Raw genomic sequence first — 20777 nt, 5'->3', positions numbered from 1 at the left:
TCCCCCCGCCTTCCCCTCTGAGATTCCACACTCTGTTCCATGCTTCCATGTCTCTGGATCCACTCCATTCATCAATTTATTCTGTTACTTAGATTCCACAATATGAGTGAGATCATGTGATACTTGTTTTTCTCTGACTGACTTATTTCACTTAGCATGATACTCTCCAAGTCCCTCCAGGCTGTCTCAAAGGATAAGAGATTCTTCTTTTTTACTGCTGCAAAGTATTCCATGGTATAAATGTACCACAGCATTTTTATCCACTCATCTACTGTAGTTGAAATAAACTTCTTGATAAGTTGACCATAAACCCACATTTGACTATTTTATTGAAATTAATATTGGATATAATGGAATTAATAAACACTAAGACCCTAAAAAATCCTTTATGGTAGTTAATATTTTCATGGAAATAAAAGGAATGGAAGTTGGTTTTTAATTCCTGATATAATAAATTAATATTCTAGTATACACTGATTTATTTTGAATAGCACACCTTATTTTTATGCTTATTACTGAAAGAAAATTTGAAATAAAAATTTTGCTTGAAAGCTGGTTCTAGGCCATCCCTTTCTTAACTATATCCCCAATCTTTTGATGTTAAATTGAGGGACTATGGCCATACCTTTCTATAACATACCCTGGTGTTATTGTCTGAGATAGAACATCCTGCACAATCAACCATGGACCTGATCTCACGTTAAGTTATCTACTCTGGGAGTCCTGCTGTGGTGACCTGTATCAGTCACACTAGATATAGAGTATTTTGGGTTTTAAAATTAAAAAAAACAACACCACCACATTTTCATCAGTTGAAAGTAAATTTGTAATATAGGAAAATTTTATCTTTAGTTTTGCTTTCATTTCTGTTTACTTTCCCTTTTCATGCCCTTGTTTTGACCACTCAAAATACTAAATTAATTCTCAGCTTTATAATCTTTTGCCTATATTCAAACAAGAAAGAATCTGGTATTTTACATGAACTGGAACTCATTTATAATGATGTTTTATTTTTGTTTGTTAGTTGTATTGTAAGACTTTAGCTCCGTTTAGAAATGAAAACTGTATTTCCTGATAAAGAAATTTCAAATAGCCTGGCTGGTGTGACTCAGTGGTTGAGCATTGACCTATGAACCAGGAGGTCAGGGTTCAATTCCAGGTCAGGGCACGGGCCCCAGTTGCAGGCTCAATCCCCAATGGGGGGCGTGCAGGAGGCAGCCGATCAGTGATTTTCTTTCATCATTGATATTTCTAACTCTCTCTCCCTCTCTGAAATCAATAAAAATATATTTAAAAAATAAATTTCAAATATTATTAGAAGTTTATGGAGAGACAGAGAAGCCATCCTAAATCTTGAAACATATCAAACCTCAGGTTCATTCTGAAGGTAAAGTTAGCTTACTTCACTTATTTACTGTGTAGGAAAAAGAAGCCTGAATGAGGCCTAAATATCACCAATTGAAGTCAATTCTAATAGCTGCTAGGTAGAGCTGATTTATATAAATTGCAGTAATTTTTAGTTCTAGAATCTTTCTTGCTTGAACATAGGTTCTCTGAACTGGCTAACTTTGTAAGCTACAAGGCTTTTTGTCACTGCTGCCTGCTGGGACCTCATTGTCTCTGTAGAGTCAATATCCATAGCTGAGGTCAGAGTTTCTGCTACCTCTAGCCCTCTGTATTTTAGGAGATGGTGCCAGGGATCAGATATCAGTCTGAATGTGTTATTCAGGGATGCCTGGCCTCAGATTTGTTACTTTTATCTAAAATTGGGGGTAATGGGTAAAAAACTGTGGAGATCAACTATGTTTATACTAGAGGCCCGGTGCAAGAAATTCGTACATTGGGGGGGGGCCCTCAGCCAGGCCTGCAACCTCTCCGATCTGGGACCCCTGCAGCGGTTCTCAACCTGTGGGTCACGACCATCGGAAAACACATATAGCATATTTACATTATGATTCATAACAGTAGCAAAATTACAGTTATGAAGTAGCAACAAAAATAATTTTATGGTTGGGATCACCACAACATGAGGAACTGTATTAAAGGGTTGCAGCATTAGGAAGGTTGAGAACCACTGCCTTAGGGGATGTCTGACTGCTGGTTTAGGCCCGATCCCAGGCCAGCAGGGGAGGGCAGTTGGGGGCGACCAGACCTGCAGGGAGGGCAGTTGCGGGGGACCAGGCCTGCAGGGGAGGGCAGTTTGGGGCGACCAGGCCTGCAGGGAGGGCAGTTGGGAGCGACCAGGCACCTCTATCATCTCACATGTAACGAATGCTACAGTGGTAATCATTTCACAGTATATAAGTGAATCAAATCAACATATTGTATACCTTAAATTTACACAGTGTATATCTCAATTAAAAATTTTTAAAATAAATAAAAATATAGCTTGACTACATAAACATATTTATTAAATACAAGCATTTTATGTGAATCATTTACTTTTCATACCTGATTATTATATTATGCGATAACTATTATTATGCATATTGTTAAACTTTTTTTATATACCTCAGCAAATATTCATGTGATTTCAAAATTTTTATTGTCATTGCTAAATATAATCTTCGATATATTTTCTATTTTAGTCTATTTTTTACATTATATTTCTATGTAATTATATTATAAATATGTTTAATTCTGCTTTTTTATTGTTGACACTATTATAGATGTCCTTCCTTTTCCCTTCCTTTACCTACCTCCACCCAGCCCCTACCCCCAATTCCTCTGGCCATGACCACACTGTTGACTGTGTCCATGGGTTGTGTATATACATCTGCTTTTTGGTGTGCGCTATGAAGTTCCAACCAACTGAGCCACCCAGCCAGGGCTACTTCTGCTTTTTAAGAACTTATATCCCAAACAATTTTGGAGTGCCTTTAAAGTACGAAGACTAATTCTATAAGCCTTTATAAAAGGTAGATGTTTTATTATAACTATAATATTGGTACATTATGGGTAGACATTATATTTTAGTCTTAATAGATGTTGCTTATACAGAGTAGAACTCTGTTCTTATTTTTAAAAATTAAGACTTACTTAACTACTACTTTTGCTTAACTGCTAAGGTTGTTAACTAATTTTTAATCACCTAAGAACATGGCATTCCTCTGGTGACCTCTTAGTTGTGGGGTTAGATGAAGGAAAGGCTCTAGAATGTGGGCCACTTATTAGGGATAAATGTTTACAAAAGAGCATCTGGCCCAGCTTTTAATTTGCTTTACAGCTCATTTCATATCATTCGTTATAACTAAAACTTTTAGCCCTAACCCAGAAATTACGAGCTTTGAAAATAGATTTTGGTATGTGTGGACCTAGCATCAGTAGCAGAACTAGAAGTGAGATCTAAAGTGATTAACACCTAAGTTGGAAGTCAAATGTGATTTAAAATGAAAAAGAAAACTTGAATTTTGTACCCATAGCAAACATCTAAAAAATATTATTTTCTCACCTACTTTTATTTATTTTTTATTGATCTTAGAGAGAGGAAGGGAAGGAGGGAGGGAGGGAGGGAGGGAGGGAGGGAGAGAGGGAGAGAGAGAGAGAGATTGCTTTTCGAACATGCCCCACCAGGGATCAAACCCACAACTTGGTTATGTCACCTGACCTGGAATTGAACCCGCCACCTTTTGGTGTACGGGAAGACACTCCAATCAACTGAGCCACACAGGCCAGAGCTTCCTGCCTACTTTTATAAAGCAGGTTTAAAGGGGTAGGTAGATATTTTTTTGGTACTGTTTTCTCAGCTTGTATGTCTACATAATGTGAAAAGAAGTGTAATTTTTTAATATTCTAATTAATGTGAAAACCACTGAGGCTATCTTGTTTTAAAAATAAATTTTATTTGCACATGCATGTGTTCTAAAAGGCAATTAATGGTCTGCTAATTATATAATTTAACTGAATAAAGAAAATGAAAAGTATATTTAATTTTCCCCCCGCCCCCGCTCCACCCCCATGCTTGTGTACAAGACCTGACACTGAGAGCCACCATCAGGCGGGTCAGTGTGGTGGCAGTGGGGCTGCTGTAGCACTGGAATGTAATTTTTAAAAATCCCATAACTTCTCACTAGGGCTCATTGAAGTGAGTAAACTTTATTCCTTTGATTCTTACCTTATGTGGCTAGAGCAACTTGCTGAGCTTCGTCAGGAGTTTCTTCGACAAGAAGACCAGCTTCAGGACTATCGGAAGAACAATACTTACCTTGTGAAGAGGTTAGAATATGAGAGGTAAGGTGCTACAAATATTTATGAATCTATGTAATATCTGTCCAACTTTTGGACAATTCATTTTTTCCTTTCTGGCTTCTGTTTTTCTTCTTTTGTTTTCTTAGGTCATTTGAATTCATTTTCTATTGTCTTTCTATTGCCTCTCTGAAGTCTATACTCTCTTATTTTTATACTAGAGGCCCAGTGCACGAAATTTGTGCAGGGGGGTGTCCCTTAGCTCGGCCTGCACCTTCTCACAATCCAGGACTGCTGGCTCCTAACCGCTCGCCTGCCTGCCTGATCGCCCCTAACCTCTCTGCCTGCCTGACCACCCCTAACCACTCACCTGCCTGCCTGATCGCCCCTAACTACTCACCTACCAGCCTGATCGCCCCTAACCGCCTCTGCCTCGGCCCCTGCCACAGCAGCTTCATCTGGAAGGATGTCCAGAATGATGTCTGGAAGGTCGTTGGGCTGTCCAGTCTAATTAGCATATAATGCTTTTATTATCATAGATGGTGTCTGGAGAGCTGAATGTCTTCCAATTCTAGTCTCTGAAGTGGGGAGTGTGCCTACTGCCATGGTTTTTTACTTTAATCCAGTGACAGCTCATGGGGTGTCCTGGCGGGAGGGCCTGATCGCCCCCCAACTGCCCTCCCCTGCTGGCCTGTTTGCCCACAACTCCCCTCCCCTGCTGGCCTGATCACCCACAACTGCGCTCCCCTGCCGGCCATCTTGTGGTGGCATGAGGGTGTCGCGTGATGGTGCGAGGACCACCTAGGCTTTTATTAGTATAGCTAGATGTTTCCCTATAGCTCCTCCAACATTGGCTTTTATAATTCTAATTTATTTTTGCAAGTATAGGAATAATGTAACACCATAAATACACATAGGAAATTTAATTTGCATTTTAATAGTGAAAGTTAACATTTTCCTCTATATTAACTATTTGTTTCTTTTTGCATAAACAATCTATTCGTATCCTTTGACTACTGTGCAGTGGAAATTCACAGTCTTTATCTATTTTATTCCTTTACATTTTTTCTTGAAAATAAGTATACAGTAGGTCCTCGGGTTACGTGGGAGATCCGTTCCTACGGTGCGATGTGACGGGATTTTTGCCATAAGTCGGAACCCACCTACATAAGCACCTACGTCACTCACATGGAGCACATATACAGCAGTAATGAAGTGAAACAGTAAAAAAATTTGAAAGAAAGATAATAATTCCTGACCTTTACTTGTGGTAAATAAATAATAAAAAACATAAAGCACATACGTACATACATCGAAATGACAGAACTTCTTTTTTTATAAATAAACGGGAGATGGCAACGTAACCACGAAACGACATACGTCGAGTCCGACATAACCCGAGGACTGTCTGTATCTTGCTCTTCTTATGGTTTAGACTTTTATTATTGTGTTAAAGTTCTAACTATTGGATGAATCACTTGCTGCAACTCCTATTAACACTTATAATTCTGTTTTTTCTCATCTATTACTATATTTTGGTCTCACAGTTTTCTCCTCTATATTTTTCTCTTCTGTGATTGAAGTTGGCTTTGACAATTGTTTTTTTTTTAATAAAAGCAATTTTTAAAAATAAACTTTTATCTTTCTAATTTTTAAATTAGCTTTATCAGTATTTTTTATCCTCTATTAAAAGTTCAAATATTTTAAGAATCTTGACTGAGCTATTTTTATGTCTGCTCTTTGTCCTTCCTTGCCCACTCTCTTGCTAACTGAATGCTTCATCTTTGTAAAATGTAAGATTTCAATTTCTAGACTTTGAGAATCCAATCCAAGATAATATAATCTAAAAAAATGACTTTGTAATTTAGTTTTCAGTGTGGACAACAAATCAAGGAATTAAGAGCACAGCATGAAGAAAATATTAAAAAGTTAGCAGACCAGTTTTTGCAGGAACAAAAGGTAAATTAAAAAAGGATACTTAAATCAAAATATATTCTTGTTATAAATATTGTAATTTAGAAATTAAAATATGTACCAATTTTGTCATAAAACATTGTATTTCTTAAGTATTCTGGACTACTTAATTCTAAAAATGACCTGCAGTGGCTTTATTGCTGAGTAAATTAGATATTTGCAAAAACATAACCATAACTCTTAAAACTAATTTTGAGCTAAATATCTCTTATCTGGTTTTTTTAAATCCTCACCTGAGGATATGCTTATTGATATATTTTTTAAAGAATAGTTTATTTATTTTTAGAGAGAGAGGAACAGAGAAGAGAGAGACATTGATGTGAGAGCATAACATCGATTGGCTGTCTCCTGCATGCCCCCTACCAGGGACTGAGCCTGCAACCCGGGCATGTCCTGACTGGGAAGTGAACCAGCAACCCCTCGGTGCATGGGACAACACCCAACCAACTGAACTACACCATACAGGGCTAAAAATATTTTTTGCTGTTAATGTGTTTCTCAGATTGTAAAGTGCAAAACATTTTACTGAAAAATCAATTACTTCCTATATTATGCTTTTTAGAACCAGAAAAATAATTGAGAAACTTTCCCCTTAATTATAAATCTCTGTTACTCTGAATTCCTTTTTTAAAATATAGAAATGAAACACTAGTCACTACTTGGATTCATATTCTAGGGGTAGAAAATTATTTTATTTATCCATTTTCAGTTGACATATATTACAAAGGCCCTGCTAGAAATGGAGGGAATTTGTCTAAAGATTAGGACATTCATTGTTTTCCACCTTGTAATCTCATCTAACTAGCAATGGTTTGTATAAAGTCTTGTGATTTAATGTAAAGAGAGGTTGAACAGTGAAAAATATTTATCTTGCTCTTTGGTAGCATCTTCTCTAAAGGACTAGAAGTTAAGGAAACCAGATTTTCATTCTTAGCTGTTTCACTGTTTTACAGCATGATACTGAGGGCACCGTTTTTTCTGTATTTCATTTTTTGAATCTACAAAGTGAAATAGCTGCTGCCTGTCTGCAGTCTACCTTGAAGAGATGTGAGGATAGATTGCTGGAAATGGCAGGCCTGAGTAGAGACATTGAAAACAAGCAGAAGGTATTGAGATATTCGATAGAGGAGCATAGTAGAACACAGAAGAAAGGGGAAGAGAGGTTGCTGTTGCATTTGTTCTATTAGAAGCCCATATCAATAATAAGGTAAGCCCTGGCCAGTGTGGTTCAGTAGGTTGGGTGTTGTCCCATGCACTGAAAGGTTGCCAGTTCAATTACAATACAGGTCAGAGCACATGCCCAAGTTTTGGGATCGATCTTAGGTAGGGTGTGTGCAGGAGGCAGCTGATCAATGTTTCTCACATTGATATTTCTCTCTCTCTCTCTTTCCTCTTCACCCTTTCTTTCTCTCTAAAAATCAATTAAAAATCTTATTTTTAAAAATGGGATAAGTTTGCTATCTTCTGTCATTTGAATTAATTCTCCACAATTCCCTAGCTTTGTAACCTTGGATAAGCTCCTTAACTTCTTTAAGCCTCAGTTTTGTTTTTCCTCAGAGTATTTATTTGTCTCTGCTAAGAGGATAAATTTGAAAGCAATTTGTAAACTATGAAGCACAGTACAAATGTTTGTTGATTTTGTCTGCCAGGTACACTGGAATTGTCAAAGTAACTTTTTCCTTTATTTTGACAAATTCTTATAATTTGGCTCTTGTAATTCTAGATTTCCTATAGATTTTTAAGTGCTATTGTTTTTTTTATAACATGACTTAATGATGACATTGCATAGTGCTTTAGAGTTGACCAACCATCTATAAATGCATTAAATATTAAGTGTAAGGACCTATATGGCAACTCAAGCATATTTGCTTGATCTTTGTGTCTCCCGATTTTCTACTTGAGGCAGTTCAATATAAAAGAGAAAACAGGTTCACCAATAGAATTGAGTCAGGTCTAACTATATACCCAAAGATTCAAGTTTCCAAGGAGATGATATATTTAGGAGCAGGTTGGAAGGAGCACTGACCTGGTGTATTGGTCTGCCATTACTTCTTATGCTTTGGTGGTCAGTGCACTTGGGAAGAAATTGCCCTGTTTACCACCCTTGCTGTTTCTACTTGGGGGAAAAAACCTGACAATGTCAGTAGCCATTTATCACACTTGAGGGGCACCTGTGTGCCAATCTCCTGCTGTGTGCCATCCTACTGGATTATAACATTTGCCTATAAAGAACCCACCCTGCCCACAGCACCCAGGACAGAGCTTAACTGTATGCCTCCCACAGTAACCTACAATGCTTGGCAAGACTCTCTTCTTGCAGAATCACTCTTTTAGTATAGCCAAAGAGAATTACCTCTGTCTAATATTTTAGGCCATTTACTACAATTAGAGACTTTAAAATGTATTGGTTCTTCTTTGACTTCGTATCAGGTATAAAAACTGAACAGAAAATAACATTATATCCCCCATCTTCAAGTGTTTGAAATTTAGACCCAGAGTATAGGTTTCAGAAAATGAACTGTTTCAGAACATTTAGTTAATAGTTATGTCAATGATGTAACATTGTTAGCTGAAAAATATTTACTGTTACTAAATCTTTATCTAACAGCAAGAGGCCCACAAGTTGGAATTAAAAGATGGAAATGAATTGGGTATAAACAATCATGCAGTACCTAAAAATGTTCCAAAAGTAGGTGAGAAGTCCGAAGAGAAGAATGAAGAACCCTCAAACAACCATATTGCACATGGGAAAGGTATTATAGTTATTTTGTTTTGTGTTAATAGGATATTGACTTTTCTCATTTTGAGGTTAACATTTTCAATCATAAAGGATATTGTTTGATTTTAGTTCAATTATGATTAGGTATCTGTATTGTTTCAAATTTAGATCCTTTGAGAAAAATTAGTAAGTTATTTTAGAATTACAGCTATGTCCAAAGCAAGATATAAAGATACTAGAGGCCCAGTGCACGAAATTCGTGCACAGGAGGTGGGGATCCCCTCAGCCTGGCTTGCACCCTTTCCAGTCCGGGACCCCTTGGGGGATGTCCGACTGCCTCTCACAATCCGGGACTGCTGGCTCCTAACCGCTCATCTGCCTGCCTGCCTGATCGCCCCTAACCCCTCTCCCTGGCTGCTTGATTGCCCCTAACCGCCTCTGCCTCGCCCTGCACCCAGAACCCAGGATTCCCTCCTCCAGGCGGTCACAGGCAACTGGGACCCGGGCTTCCCTCCCTCTGGCCAGCCACAGGCACCCAGGACCCCGGCCGGCTTCGCCTGGGCTGGCCGCAACCACAGGTGCCCAGGACTGCAGAGTGGGTGGCTTGTCCCTCTCTCAGGCCACAGGCACAGGTGCAGGCACTGGCGCCCGGGACCGCGGGGCAGGCGGCTTGTCCCTCTCCTGGGCCGTAGCCTGACTGGTCCCCATTCCTCTCTCGCGAGCTCATTTGTGCCTGGCTGGTCCCCATTCCTCTCTCCCCAGTGTTGAGTGTCTGAGCCGTTACAGCATGATGACCATTTGCATGTTAGCTCTTTATTGTATAGCATTTGGTTAGTGTAGCTTATTGCTTTAGAAACCATTACCTTCCTTCAAAACAGTTTTAATTTATGTAAAGAAAAATATAGAATTATATCTTTTGATACTTGGGCAGAACAAATCAAACCAGGTGGTGATGCAGGAATGCCTGGAATAGAGGAGAATGACCTTGCAAAAGTTTGAGAACTTCCCATTGGTAAGTAAAAGTTAGTAGAGTATTTAACTAAAGTGACCATATTATTTTTCATGTGACCCTATTCTTTTTGAGTAACACTTGAGAAAATTCACAGATATCTGTATGATTTATATTTTCACTTAATTAACTACCCATAAAGTACTTTTTTTTGCCTTAATAAGAATCAACCATATTTGAACCTTTCTTTTTTGACTCAAGAGTTATTGTTCATGACATTTATGCTATGTTAGAGCCACTTATGTTTACTAAAAGTATATATGGCTTGTTTCTTTCATACTAAATGCTCCCAGATTGCTGTGATGTTGGTGTGCTTTAATATGGCATAGCAATATACTTATATAGGTTTTTAGAACTTGCCTTGTCCTTTCAGTTAATTACCTCAAACTTTAAATAATTTATTTACTGTTTTCTTTCTTCTATTTTTGTTAATCCTCACCAGAGGATATTGTTTCCATTGACTTTTAGAGAGAGTGGAAGGGAGGAGGAGAGACAGAGAGAGGAACATTGATGTGAGAGAGACACATCGATTGGTTGCCTCCTGCACACATGTAGGCTGGGGCCAGGAATCGAGCCTGCAGCCAAGGTACTTGCCCTTGACCCAAATTGAATCTGCGACCCTTCAGTCTGCAGGCCAAAGAGTCGCAGTCGATTTGGGTCAAGAGCAAGTACCTTTCTAACTGCTGAGAAACTGGCTAGGCGGGTGACTTTTTTTTATGGCCACTTCTGCTCAATGTGTATCTCTTTCTTCATTAATGTGTCTGTTTCTTATCTATTTCCATTTGAAGTCTGTGTCACTGCTGCTTTCCTAATCCCATTCATGTTTGGTTTTTTTGCATGTCTGCTTTTCTTGCCATTTCTATGTTTCTTGGCTATCATAGGCATCCCTCCCTGCCAACTCCAATTTATGGTAGAAAATTGAAAGTAATAGCATGTCTGTGGTTATTCATGGCTGTTTTTATTCCTTTCAATCTTGGTGATTACTTCTGTGGTTACAACTTACTGTATGTGGCTGAAGTTGCTGAGTGTTTGAGGTCCAAATGAAGTACTGGGTTTTTTATTTGTATCGTTTTGTTATCTTCTCAAATTCTTTCATGTCTATTTTCTTTTGGGTTATCAGTCATAGTATACTCCCCTAAAATAAAGGTAAGGACAAGAGCAATAACACGAGTTTAAAAATATGGAGTTAGAATGAGCATGATTTGTTTGTAAGGCAATGAAGTTATCTAGTGATTCTTAAGGTGTGGTACTTGGATCAGCAGTATCAGCATTACCTAGGAACTTCTTAGAAATTCAAATTCTTGAAATAGAGCTCAGCAGTGTGTGTTTTAACAAGCCCTCCAAGTGGTTTTTGATCTATGCTAAAGTTTTAGAACCACTAGCTAGACATTAATTAAGGAAATGTTGAAAGCAAAGACCAAGTATTCTTCTCAATTTCTGCAGCACTTACTCTATTCCTAGACTTACTGAGTTTTAGATTGATTAATCTCTTTTACATTGCCCTTAAAAGGTTTATTTATTGTTCATATTACATTTGCTTCAGGTTAGATGACTGTCTTTGCAGTTCTCCTTCAAGCATTGTCCCCTTTCATTATTTCAAGCCACCGTCTTCATATGTAGCCTGCGAAGTTGTAGCACAAAGGGAAGACAGATTGTAGGTGATTTGTACAGATTTAATCACCATACTTGGAAGTGTCACCCACAGTCACCTACATTCTCATGGTCAGAACCCAGTCCTATGGCCCCTCACCATAAGGAAGGCTGATCTTCCTCTGTTTTCAGGAAAAATATAATGAAATATGATCACATAGCATTGTCTCTGCCACACCAAAGTCTTAGAAGAATAAAATGTGCCACTAACCATATCTTATAGATGGACTTTTCTATTTTTTTTCTTTATCTCTTTTTCTTCTCTATAGTTTCTTTGCTCTCTTCCTTTATATCATGTTACGCTGAGCCAGAATATAGTGTAATTAGTGGTGGTGAATGAAAGGTATCTCTTTCCCTGTTGCCTTCATTTCTTAAGGGAGAAGAAAGTTCCTACTATAAGTATGTACATCTTTGTAGTAAGCCCTTGGTACAACTTAAAATTTCCCTCTTCAAAAAATAAATCTCAACTTATTATTTATATTTAGTTTTTATTTAAATATGAGCAACTTAGAATAGCATATTTTTATTGCTTCGCCTAATCCAGTGGTTCTCAACCTTCTGGCCCTTTAACTACAGTTCCTCATGTTGTGGCCCAACCATAAAATTATTTTCGTTGCTACTTCATAACTGTAATGTTGCTACTGTTATGAATAGTAATGTAAATATCTGATATGCAGGATGGTCTTAGGCGACCCCTGTGAAAGGGTCGTTCGACCGCCAAAGGGGTCGCGACCCACAGGTTGAGAACCGCTGGCCTAATCTATAAATGTCAATCTTTATTGATTCTATCTATATAAAAAGGTATCACTATATCTGAAGGGATTTTTTTACTTATTCATTCATCAACTCTAGTTGAGCTCCGCTTATATGACAGGCACTATTTTAAATGTTGGGAATAGAGTGGAGAATAAGATAGAGTTCCTACTGTCTTTTATTCTGGTCAGATTTACTAGTATTGATCACCAAAATTTGTGATGGGTGGTACAATGTATCACTTAGTAGCCACAAATTAATTATATGCCAACTACAAGGATTACAGAATTAGGATAAGCATCATAGGATTAGTGCAATATGGTGGTTGGTTTTAGAAATCATAAAATCAATGGGAATAATATGGATCTATTTTTTCTTTTAGTTTTAAAGAAACCCCCTATTTCTATTTCTCAATATGGTAGTCATCAAGCAATCTCCCATCATCCAACTGGACAACCTCTCTCTCCTAATATGGTTCCAGGTATGAAGTCTTATTCTTAAATTTTTACTTGAAAACTAAATTCTTGGTCATGTATTGTTATTTAGTGAATAAAACATGTCATTTAACAGCATAGTGAAGTAATTTTCTTCTAGTTAATGTTATATATTTTCAAATGACTGATAAAAGCTCAGGGAAGTGATCATTTAAAAATGCATGTTATCTAATAGATTCCTAAAAGCAGAAGAATTATTTGTTTTGCCACTCTGGACTATATTCCCTTTCATCTCTGTTGTTCTATATATACGTATTTACCTTCTTCAAAATGTGTTTAAATTTATCTCACAGAGTCCTTCTATAAATTACTAGATTCAACTATTTTAAACTCTCTACTCTGTACTTATGAATGTTTCAAATCTCACATTGGTTGTAAGATTTGGTTGAAGGAATTATAATCAATCTTAAAAAAAAAAAAAAGCCTACCTAACTACCCAATGCCAGACAACAATGTGCCTTCTCCTGCAAAATGATGACTTTAACTTGATGTTTTTCTATCATAGATTCTCATGTAAATCATAATGGAAACCCTGGAACTTCAAAACAGAACCCTCCCAATCTTCTTCAGCATTTAATTCCAGGCCCAAACTTGGAGAGTGAACCCAGAATTCAAGGTGATACACTGAAGCAGGCCACCAAGGATAGAGCCGGTGATTTCCATAAGTTAAAGCAAAGTAAGAATGAGTTGATGAATATTATGCTGAAAGAGTTCTTTAAATACAATTTTTGTTTACAAGGCTCAATTAAGGTCTTTATTACTATAATCTCTAACTAATGACTGTATAGTAAAGCCATATGCATATAAACAGAAAGTATAATGGTGGCAAAATGTAAAAGTAAAGCAGGTTTTAAATGGATAGAGATTTTAAAGAAGAGTTTTAAAAGCTTCTCGTTTGCCAGTGTTCAATAATAAATTTCAGGTGAGTTCATTTTTTTTAAATGCTATTAGTTCTTATGACTAAAAATTTTTTGGAGAAGTGAGAAAAGATATATTTTACTAGGCTAGTGAGTGAAAACTTTAATTATAAGGAACAGAATATAAATAGTTTTGAAAAATGAATTCTGGGGGAAATATAGACCTGGGGAGACTGCCATAGTGGATGTTTCTTACTGCTTTCTTTTTCATTCCCTCCAGTTGCAATTTACTTCATTGAGGTTTTAGGAGAAAAGTGAAAGAAATCGAATATATTCATAGTACTATGTAATAAAGTATGACTGCTTAATTGTTTCAGAATTATTGATTTTGATGAAAGGATAATACCACAAAAAATTCTGGTAGTAGAGAGAATTTTGGGCAGGACAGTGTCTCTTAAACCATATGACACAGTTCCCTTAAACTATACTTTTTGTATTTCCTCTGCTGATTTCAAGGCTTTTTCCCTTCAACTTCTGAACAGACAGAATATCTAAAAGCTCCGATTTGCCTTTGTTAGCTTTTTATGATGGCTTCTATGTTCAGAGCAGTGTTTAGGCAGCTATTTGTACATAGGTTGCTTGTAAAATGAGAACTGCACAGTGTTACATTTTTTAATCTATTCAAGATATTTTTATTGGTCTTATGACAGTTATTTATATTTCAGCATCTATTATCAACATATAGTTTGCATGCATTCAGTTGACTTTTCTTCCTTGTTACTTAAAAGCATATTTGGGTATCTTGACTAAAGTAATATATGAAAAACTTTTATTTATAAGAATGTGGCTAGTGAAATAAATACAGTGAAAAAATATTTCCTCAAAATTTTGTTAGGATATTGCCTCAAAACTTTTATCTCAACAAAAAGAGGTTTAGAGTAAGGGTATAACTAAATGAAATATCTTAATTTGATTACTTAAGATTTTTTTCTAAACTTACAGTTTATTCCATAAAATTTTGTATTTGCCTTACATGTTGTTTGTTTATTTTTACCAATCTTTGGGCAAAGAATGTGATTGGAAAGTAATTGCCAGAAAATGATCACTCTGTGCAACTTATTTTTAAAAGAATCTAAACTCTTACCCGACTGTTGTGGCTCAGTGGTTGAGCCTCAAACTATGAACCAAGAGGTTGTGGGCTCAATCTCCAGTAGGGGGCATGCAGGAGGGAGCTGATCAATGATTCTCTCTCATCACTGATGTTTCTATCTCTCTCTCCCTCTCTCTTCCTCTCTGAAATCAATAAAAATATATTTTTATAAAAAACACTCCAAATTCTTTTCATTGTATATATTTCAGTACAAATATTGTGAGAGTTAAAATTAAGGTGAGCACTATTTTGTGATTTACTTGGACATTATTTCATACATAATTTTAACCTATCAAATAGTTACATAGTTGTCATTTTAAATGTATTTGTGTACTCACACACATATACATATATCCTGTTGGGTTTAGGCAATAATAGTAGTTTTCATTTAGCTCTATTCTTTTATTGATTATTTATATTATTTTGTATTCTCTCAGGTTGTAATAACTATGACTATCTTTTTTCAAAATACTTAATGCTTCTCCTACTTTGGGTGTTCCTTTAAAAGTGTAGTCCCCAAACTGAAATTACTAGTTCAAAGTACTTGACCAGCTTTCTAGATCCTGTTACATATTGTCAGATTGTTCTCTAGAACAGTTTCACAGTGTCAGTGGAGATATTTAAATTTATTTCACTATGGCTTGACCACATTTGCTTTTTAACACTTTTATAAGGTATTTAGAATATGTTCCTTAAAGATGTTTTGATAAGCATTTACTTTCTAGCAACCTGTTCATTTTTGTGAGGAATTTATTACAATTATTTCTGGGTATGTAACTGTGCCTCACTTTTGACCACGTAGCATGGTATCTTTGGAAATTGATCCTATATCTTTGTATCAAATCTTTATAAATAATTCATATCTTCAGATACTGACTTTTTATAATTTGCCTTTACCATAGTTTTCCACTTCAGTTGCCTTTTTTGATATGAGACTTTATTCTCTTTTGTCATGCAAAATTTTTTTTAATTAAAAATAATTTTAAAATTGTTATAAAATTCACCAAAGTTTTTGATTCAGTGGCACTCAATACATTCACATTGTTGTACAATCACCACAGCTGTCTAGTTCCAGAACATTTTCATCACCCTGAAAGAAGCCTCTACCCATTAAACAGTCACTTTCTATTCTCACTCACCAGTAGTTTGTGGCAACTTTCTAATCTGCTTTCTGACTCTGTTAATTCACCTGTTGTGGATATTTCATATATAGGGAATCATACAATATGTAGACTTTGTGCATGGCTTCTTTCACTTAGCATACTGTTTTCAAGTTTCAGCCATGCTGTTTCTTTTTATGGCTGAATAATATTCAATATGGATATTACTGTACGAATACATTTTGTTTATTGTTCACCCATTGATGGACATTTGAATTGTTTCTACTTTTTGGCTATTGTAAGTAGTGCTACCGCTGGTATGGACATTCCTTTACAAGTTTTTGTTGAACACCTGTTTTCAGTTCTTTCAAGTATATACCTGACCTAGATGTGAAATTGCTAGGTCATATGCTAATTCTATGTTTACCTATATAAGAGCTGCCAAACTATTTTCCACAGCAGCTGCACCATTTTATTTTATTTTTTAAAAAATATATTTTATTGATTTTTTACAGAGAGGAAGGGAGAGAGATAGAGAGCTAGAAACATCGATGAGAGAGAACCATTGATCAGCTGCCTCCTGCACACTCCCCACTGGGGATGTGCCTGAAACCAAGGTACATGCCCTTGACCGGAATCGAACCTGGGACCCTTCAGTCCGCAGGCCGACGCTCTATCCACTGAGCCAAACCGGTTTGGCAGCTGCACCATTTTAGAATATCACCAGCAATGCATGAGCATTTCCATTTCTCCACATCCTTGTCAACACTCATTGTTTTCTTTTTTTTTTAACTATTGCCATCCTAGTGGGTGTGAACTGGTATCTCACTGTAATTTTCATTTTCCCAATGACTAATGACATTGAGGATCTTTTTCATATACTTGTTTGCCATTTGTATATCCTCTTTGGAGAAATGTCTCTTCAGGTCCTTTACCCATTTTTAAATTGGGTTGTTTGTCTTTGTTCAGTTTTAAGTGTTCTTTATACATTCTGGATAAAAGACCCTCATCAGATATATGATTTGCAAATATTTTTGTCCATTCTGTGTGTTGTCTTTTCACTCTAATAGTGTCCTTTGATACAGAAAGTATTTTAATTTTGAAGTCCAGTTTATCTATTTTTTCTTTTGTTCATGCTTTTGGTGTCATATCTAAGAAACCTACGCCAAATCAAAGGTCTTGAAGATTTCCTGCTGTTTTCTTCTAAGAACTTTGTAGTTTTAGCTTTTATGTGTAGATTTTTGACCTATTTTAAATTAATTTTTTATATGATGTGAGTTAAGGGTGCAACTTTCTTCTTCAGTAGGATATTTTCCCAGCACTATTTGTTAAAGAAAGTCTTCTTTCCCCCATTGAACAGTCTTGGCATTCTTGTCAAAAATCAGTTGACCCCAGATGTTTGGGTTAATTCTGTACTCTCAATTCTGTTCCATTCAGACCAGATGACAGTACCACACTGTTTAGATTACTGTAACTTTGTAGTAATTTTTGAAATCGGGAAGTATGAGTCTTTCAACTTTGTCCTTCTTTATAACATTTTTTGACTACATGTGATCTCTTAAAATTCCAAGTGAATTTTAAGATCATTTGTTTATTTTTACTAAAAAGGCAGCTGGGATTTTAGTAGGAATTGCATTGAATCTGTAGATTACTTTGGAGTGTACTCTCATCTAAACAATGTTAAGTATTCCAGTCCATGGAAAATGGGATGCTTTCCACTTATGTAGGGTATCTTTCATTTCTTTTAGCAATGTCTGATAGTTTTCAGTGTGTAAGTCTTGTGCCTTCTTGGTTAAATTTATTCCTAAGCACTTTGTTCATTTTGATGTTATTGTAAATCAAATTTTCTTAATTTCCTTTGTAGATTGTTCATTGCTAATGCATAGAATATGACTGATTTTCTTTAAAGGGTAACTTTTTTAAAAAAAATTCTTTATCATTTAAAGTATTACATATGTCTCCTTTTTCCCTGGCTGTTACCACACCTCCAGAACATGCCCTCACCGCCCCCGCTCTCTGTGTTCATGGGTCATGCTTATATGCATTCATACAGGTCCTTTGGTTGACCTCTTGTCCCCCCTCCCCTGCCTTCTTTCTGAGGTTGGATGGCCTGTTTGATGCTTCTATGTCTCTGGATCTATTTTTGTTCATCAGTTTATATTGTTCATTATATTCTGCAAATAAGTGAGATCATATGATATTTATCTTTCTCCAGCTGGCTTATTTTGCTTAGCATAATGCTCTCCAGGTCCCGCCATGCTATTGCAAATGGTAGGAGTTCCTTTCTTTTTACAGCAGCGTAGTATTCCATTGTGTAGATGTACCACAGTTTTTTCATCCACTCATCTGCTGATGGGCACTTAAGGCTGTTTCCAAATCTTAGCTATTATAAATTGTGCTGCTATGAACATAGGGTGCATATATCCTTTCTGATTGGTGTTTCTGGTTTCTTGGGATATAGTCCTAGAAGTGGGATTACTGGGTCAAATGGGAGTTCCATTTTTAATTTTTTGAGGAAACTCCATACTGTCTTCCACAGTAGCTGCACCAGTCTGCATTCCACCAGCAGTGCACGAGGGTTCCTTTTTTTCCACATCCTCACCAGCACTTGACTGTTTTGTTTTCTTTTGGGCTTTTGGTTTTAAATTCTTTTAATGTAGTTTTCTAATAATATACTAATATTTGGTCCCATCTTAAAGATTTAGAATATGGTATTTTATTTTCATTATTTTAGAAATAAGAAGTGTGCATCAGTATTTTATATATATTGTATATAATGTATTTATCATATACATTAGCATATATGTAAATATGTATGTATATATAAAGTCAATCTTTTTTTTAAATATATATTTTATTGATTTTTTTACAGAGAGGAAGGGAGAGGGATAGAGAACTAGAAACATCGATGAGAGAGAAACATCGATCAGCTGCCTCCTGCATACCTCCTGCTGGGGATGTGCCCGCAACCAAGGTACATGCCCTTGACCAGAATCGAACCTGGGACCCTTCAGTCCGCAGGCCAATGCTCCATCCACTGAGCCAAACCGGCTAGGGCTAAAGTCAATCTTTTTAATATGATTCATATTTTCTGTTTTACACCAACGACATTTTTGTTTTCTTTTTACCTTTTGACACTTTTCTCCCACCCCTACCCTTTGCCTCTGGCAACTACCAATGTGTTCTCTGTATCCATGAGCTTGGTTTGTTTTGTTGATGTTCTTAGATTCCACATATAAGAGAGATCATGTGGTATTTATTGTTTTCTGACTTATTTCAGTTAGCATAATGCCCTCAGATAATACTTGTTGCAAATAGCAAGATTTCATTTGTTTTTTTATGGCTAAGTAGGTATATATATATATATAGATGCCACAGTTTCTTTTTTTTTCCCTTTTATTTAAAAAATATATATTTTTATTTCAGAGAGAGGAAGGAAAAGGGAGATAGAGAAACATCAATGATTAGAGAGAATCATTGATCAGCTGCCTTCTGCATGCCCCCTACAGGGGATCGAGCCCACAACCAGGGCATGTGCCCTGACTGGGAATTGAACCCCGACCTCCTGGTTCATGGTTTGACACTCAACCACTGAGCCAGGCCACATTTATTTCTTTACTCATTCATTCATCCATAGATACTTAGGTTGTTTCCATGTCTTGGCTGTTGTAAATAATGCTACAATGAACATAGGGGAGCAAGATTTATTTATTTATTTTTATTCTTCTTGGTGTTCCTCTGTCTTGGATATAAGGATGTTCCTTTCCAACAGGTATAGGAAAAGCACCTTTCACATGAGGATTTTATGACCTGCTTTAGGAGAAGGTCAGAAAGTTCTTTCTGCACATGCCATTTCTCAAATTCCTTCAGCTTCTGTAGTCTCTCCTTATCCATGGGGGATATGTTCCAAGATCCCAGGGGACACCTGAAACCAGGGATAGTACCAAACCATATATATACTATGTGTTTTTTTCTATGTATACATACCTATGTTAAAGTTTAATTTATAAATTAGGCACAGTAAGAGATTAACAACAATAACTAATAACAATTATAACAATATACTGTAATAAAAGTTATGTGAATATGGTCTTTCTCAAAATATCTTATTGTATTGTACTCACCTTTTCACTTAAAGGAAACCCTTTTTCAGCTTCTCTTTGGCATACCTGAATTGCCAGCATCACTTCTCTTATGCTTTGGGCCATTTTTAAGTAAAAGAAGAGTTTCTTGAATACAGGCACTGTGCTAGTGTGACAGGTGATCAGATAACTGATATTACTACTAAATGACTAATTGGTGGGTAGCATAGACAATGTGGATAAACTGGACAAAAAAATGATTTGTGACCCAGGTGGGACAGAGAAGGGCAGTAGGACATTTCATCTGGCTACCCAGAATAGTGTACAATTTAAAACTTACAAATTATTTATTTTGGGAATTTTCCATTTAATAATTTTGGAGCAAGGTTGACTATAGGTAACTGAAACATGGAAAGCAAAACTTTGGATAAAAGGTGACTACTGTGTTTAAGATGCTGTATTTGAGGGTATTTTGTCCTGAATTCCATCATTCCCCTATCTGAAACTTCCCCAAGAAGTTTCATAGTCCAGAAACTGAGTTGGTAGATTGTCTCAGAACTCATTTAACCTGTCTCTCAGTGCTGGGCATTTCTGTGGAAACAAAAGAAAAACAAAGGTTAACCATTGGAACAACTATAGGGTTGGGAAAAGTAGGCTTATAGTTGTTTGTATGGAAAATAATACAATCCTATCTAATAAAAGAGAAACATGGTAATTAGCCGTACCTCCGCTACCCTTCCCATTGGCTAATCAGGGCGATATGCAAATTAACTGCCAGCCAAGATGGCGGCCGGCAGCCAGGCA

At 36.5% G+C, this 20777-nt stretch overlaps 1 protein-coding gene across 1 annotated transcript in view; it reads left to right on the top strand.

The window, feature by feature from the left end:
- The window catches only part of CASC4 (cancer susceptibility candidate 4), a 97730-nt gene that overhangs the window by 44057 nt on the left and 32896 nt on the right, over positions 1 to 20777 (top strand). The window contains 6 exon segments of the mRNA XM_005877532.2: positions 4128 to 4230; positions 6054 to 6144; positions 8768 to 8912; positions 9810 to 9890; positions 12673 to 12771; positions 13290 to 13460. Of these exon segments, the coding sequence (XP_005877594.1) occupies positions 4128 to 4230; positions 6054 to 6144; positions 8768 to 8912; positions 9810 to 9890; positions 12673 to 12771; positions 13290 to 13460 (690 nt within the window).

Source organism: Myotis brandtii, unplaced genomic scaffold, assembly GCF_000412655.1.
Source record: "Myotis brandtii unplaced genomic scaffold, ASM41265v1 scaffold521, whole genome shotgun sequence".
Lineage (NCBI taxonomy): Eukaryota > Metazoa > Chordata > Mammalia > Chiroptera > Vespertilionidae > Myotis > Myotis brandtii.
Note: the sequence above shows the minus strand (reverse complement) of the source record. Positions and strands in the feature narration are given on the sequence as shown.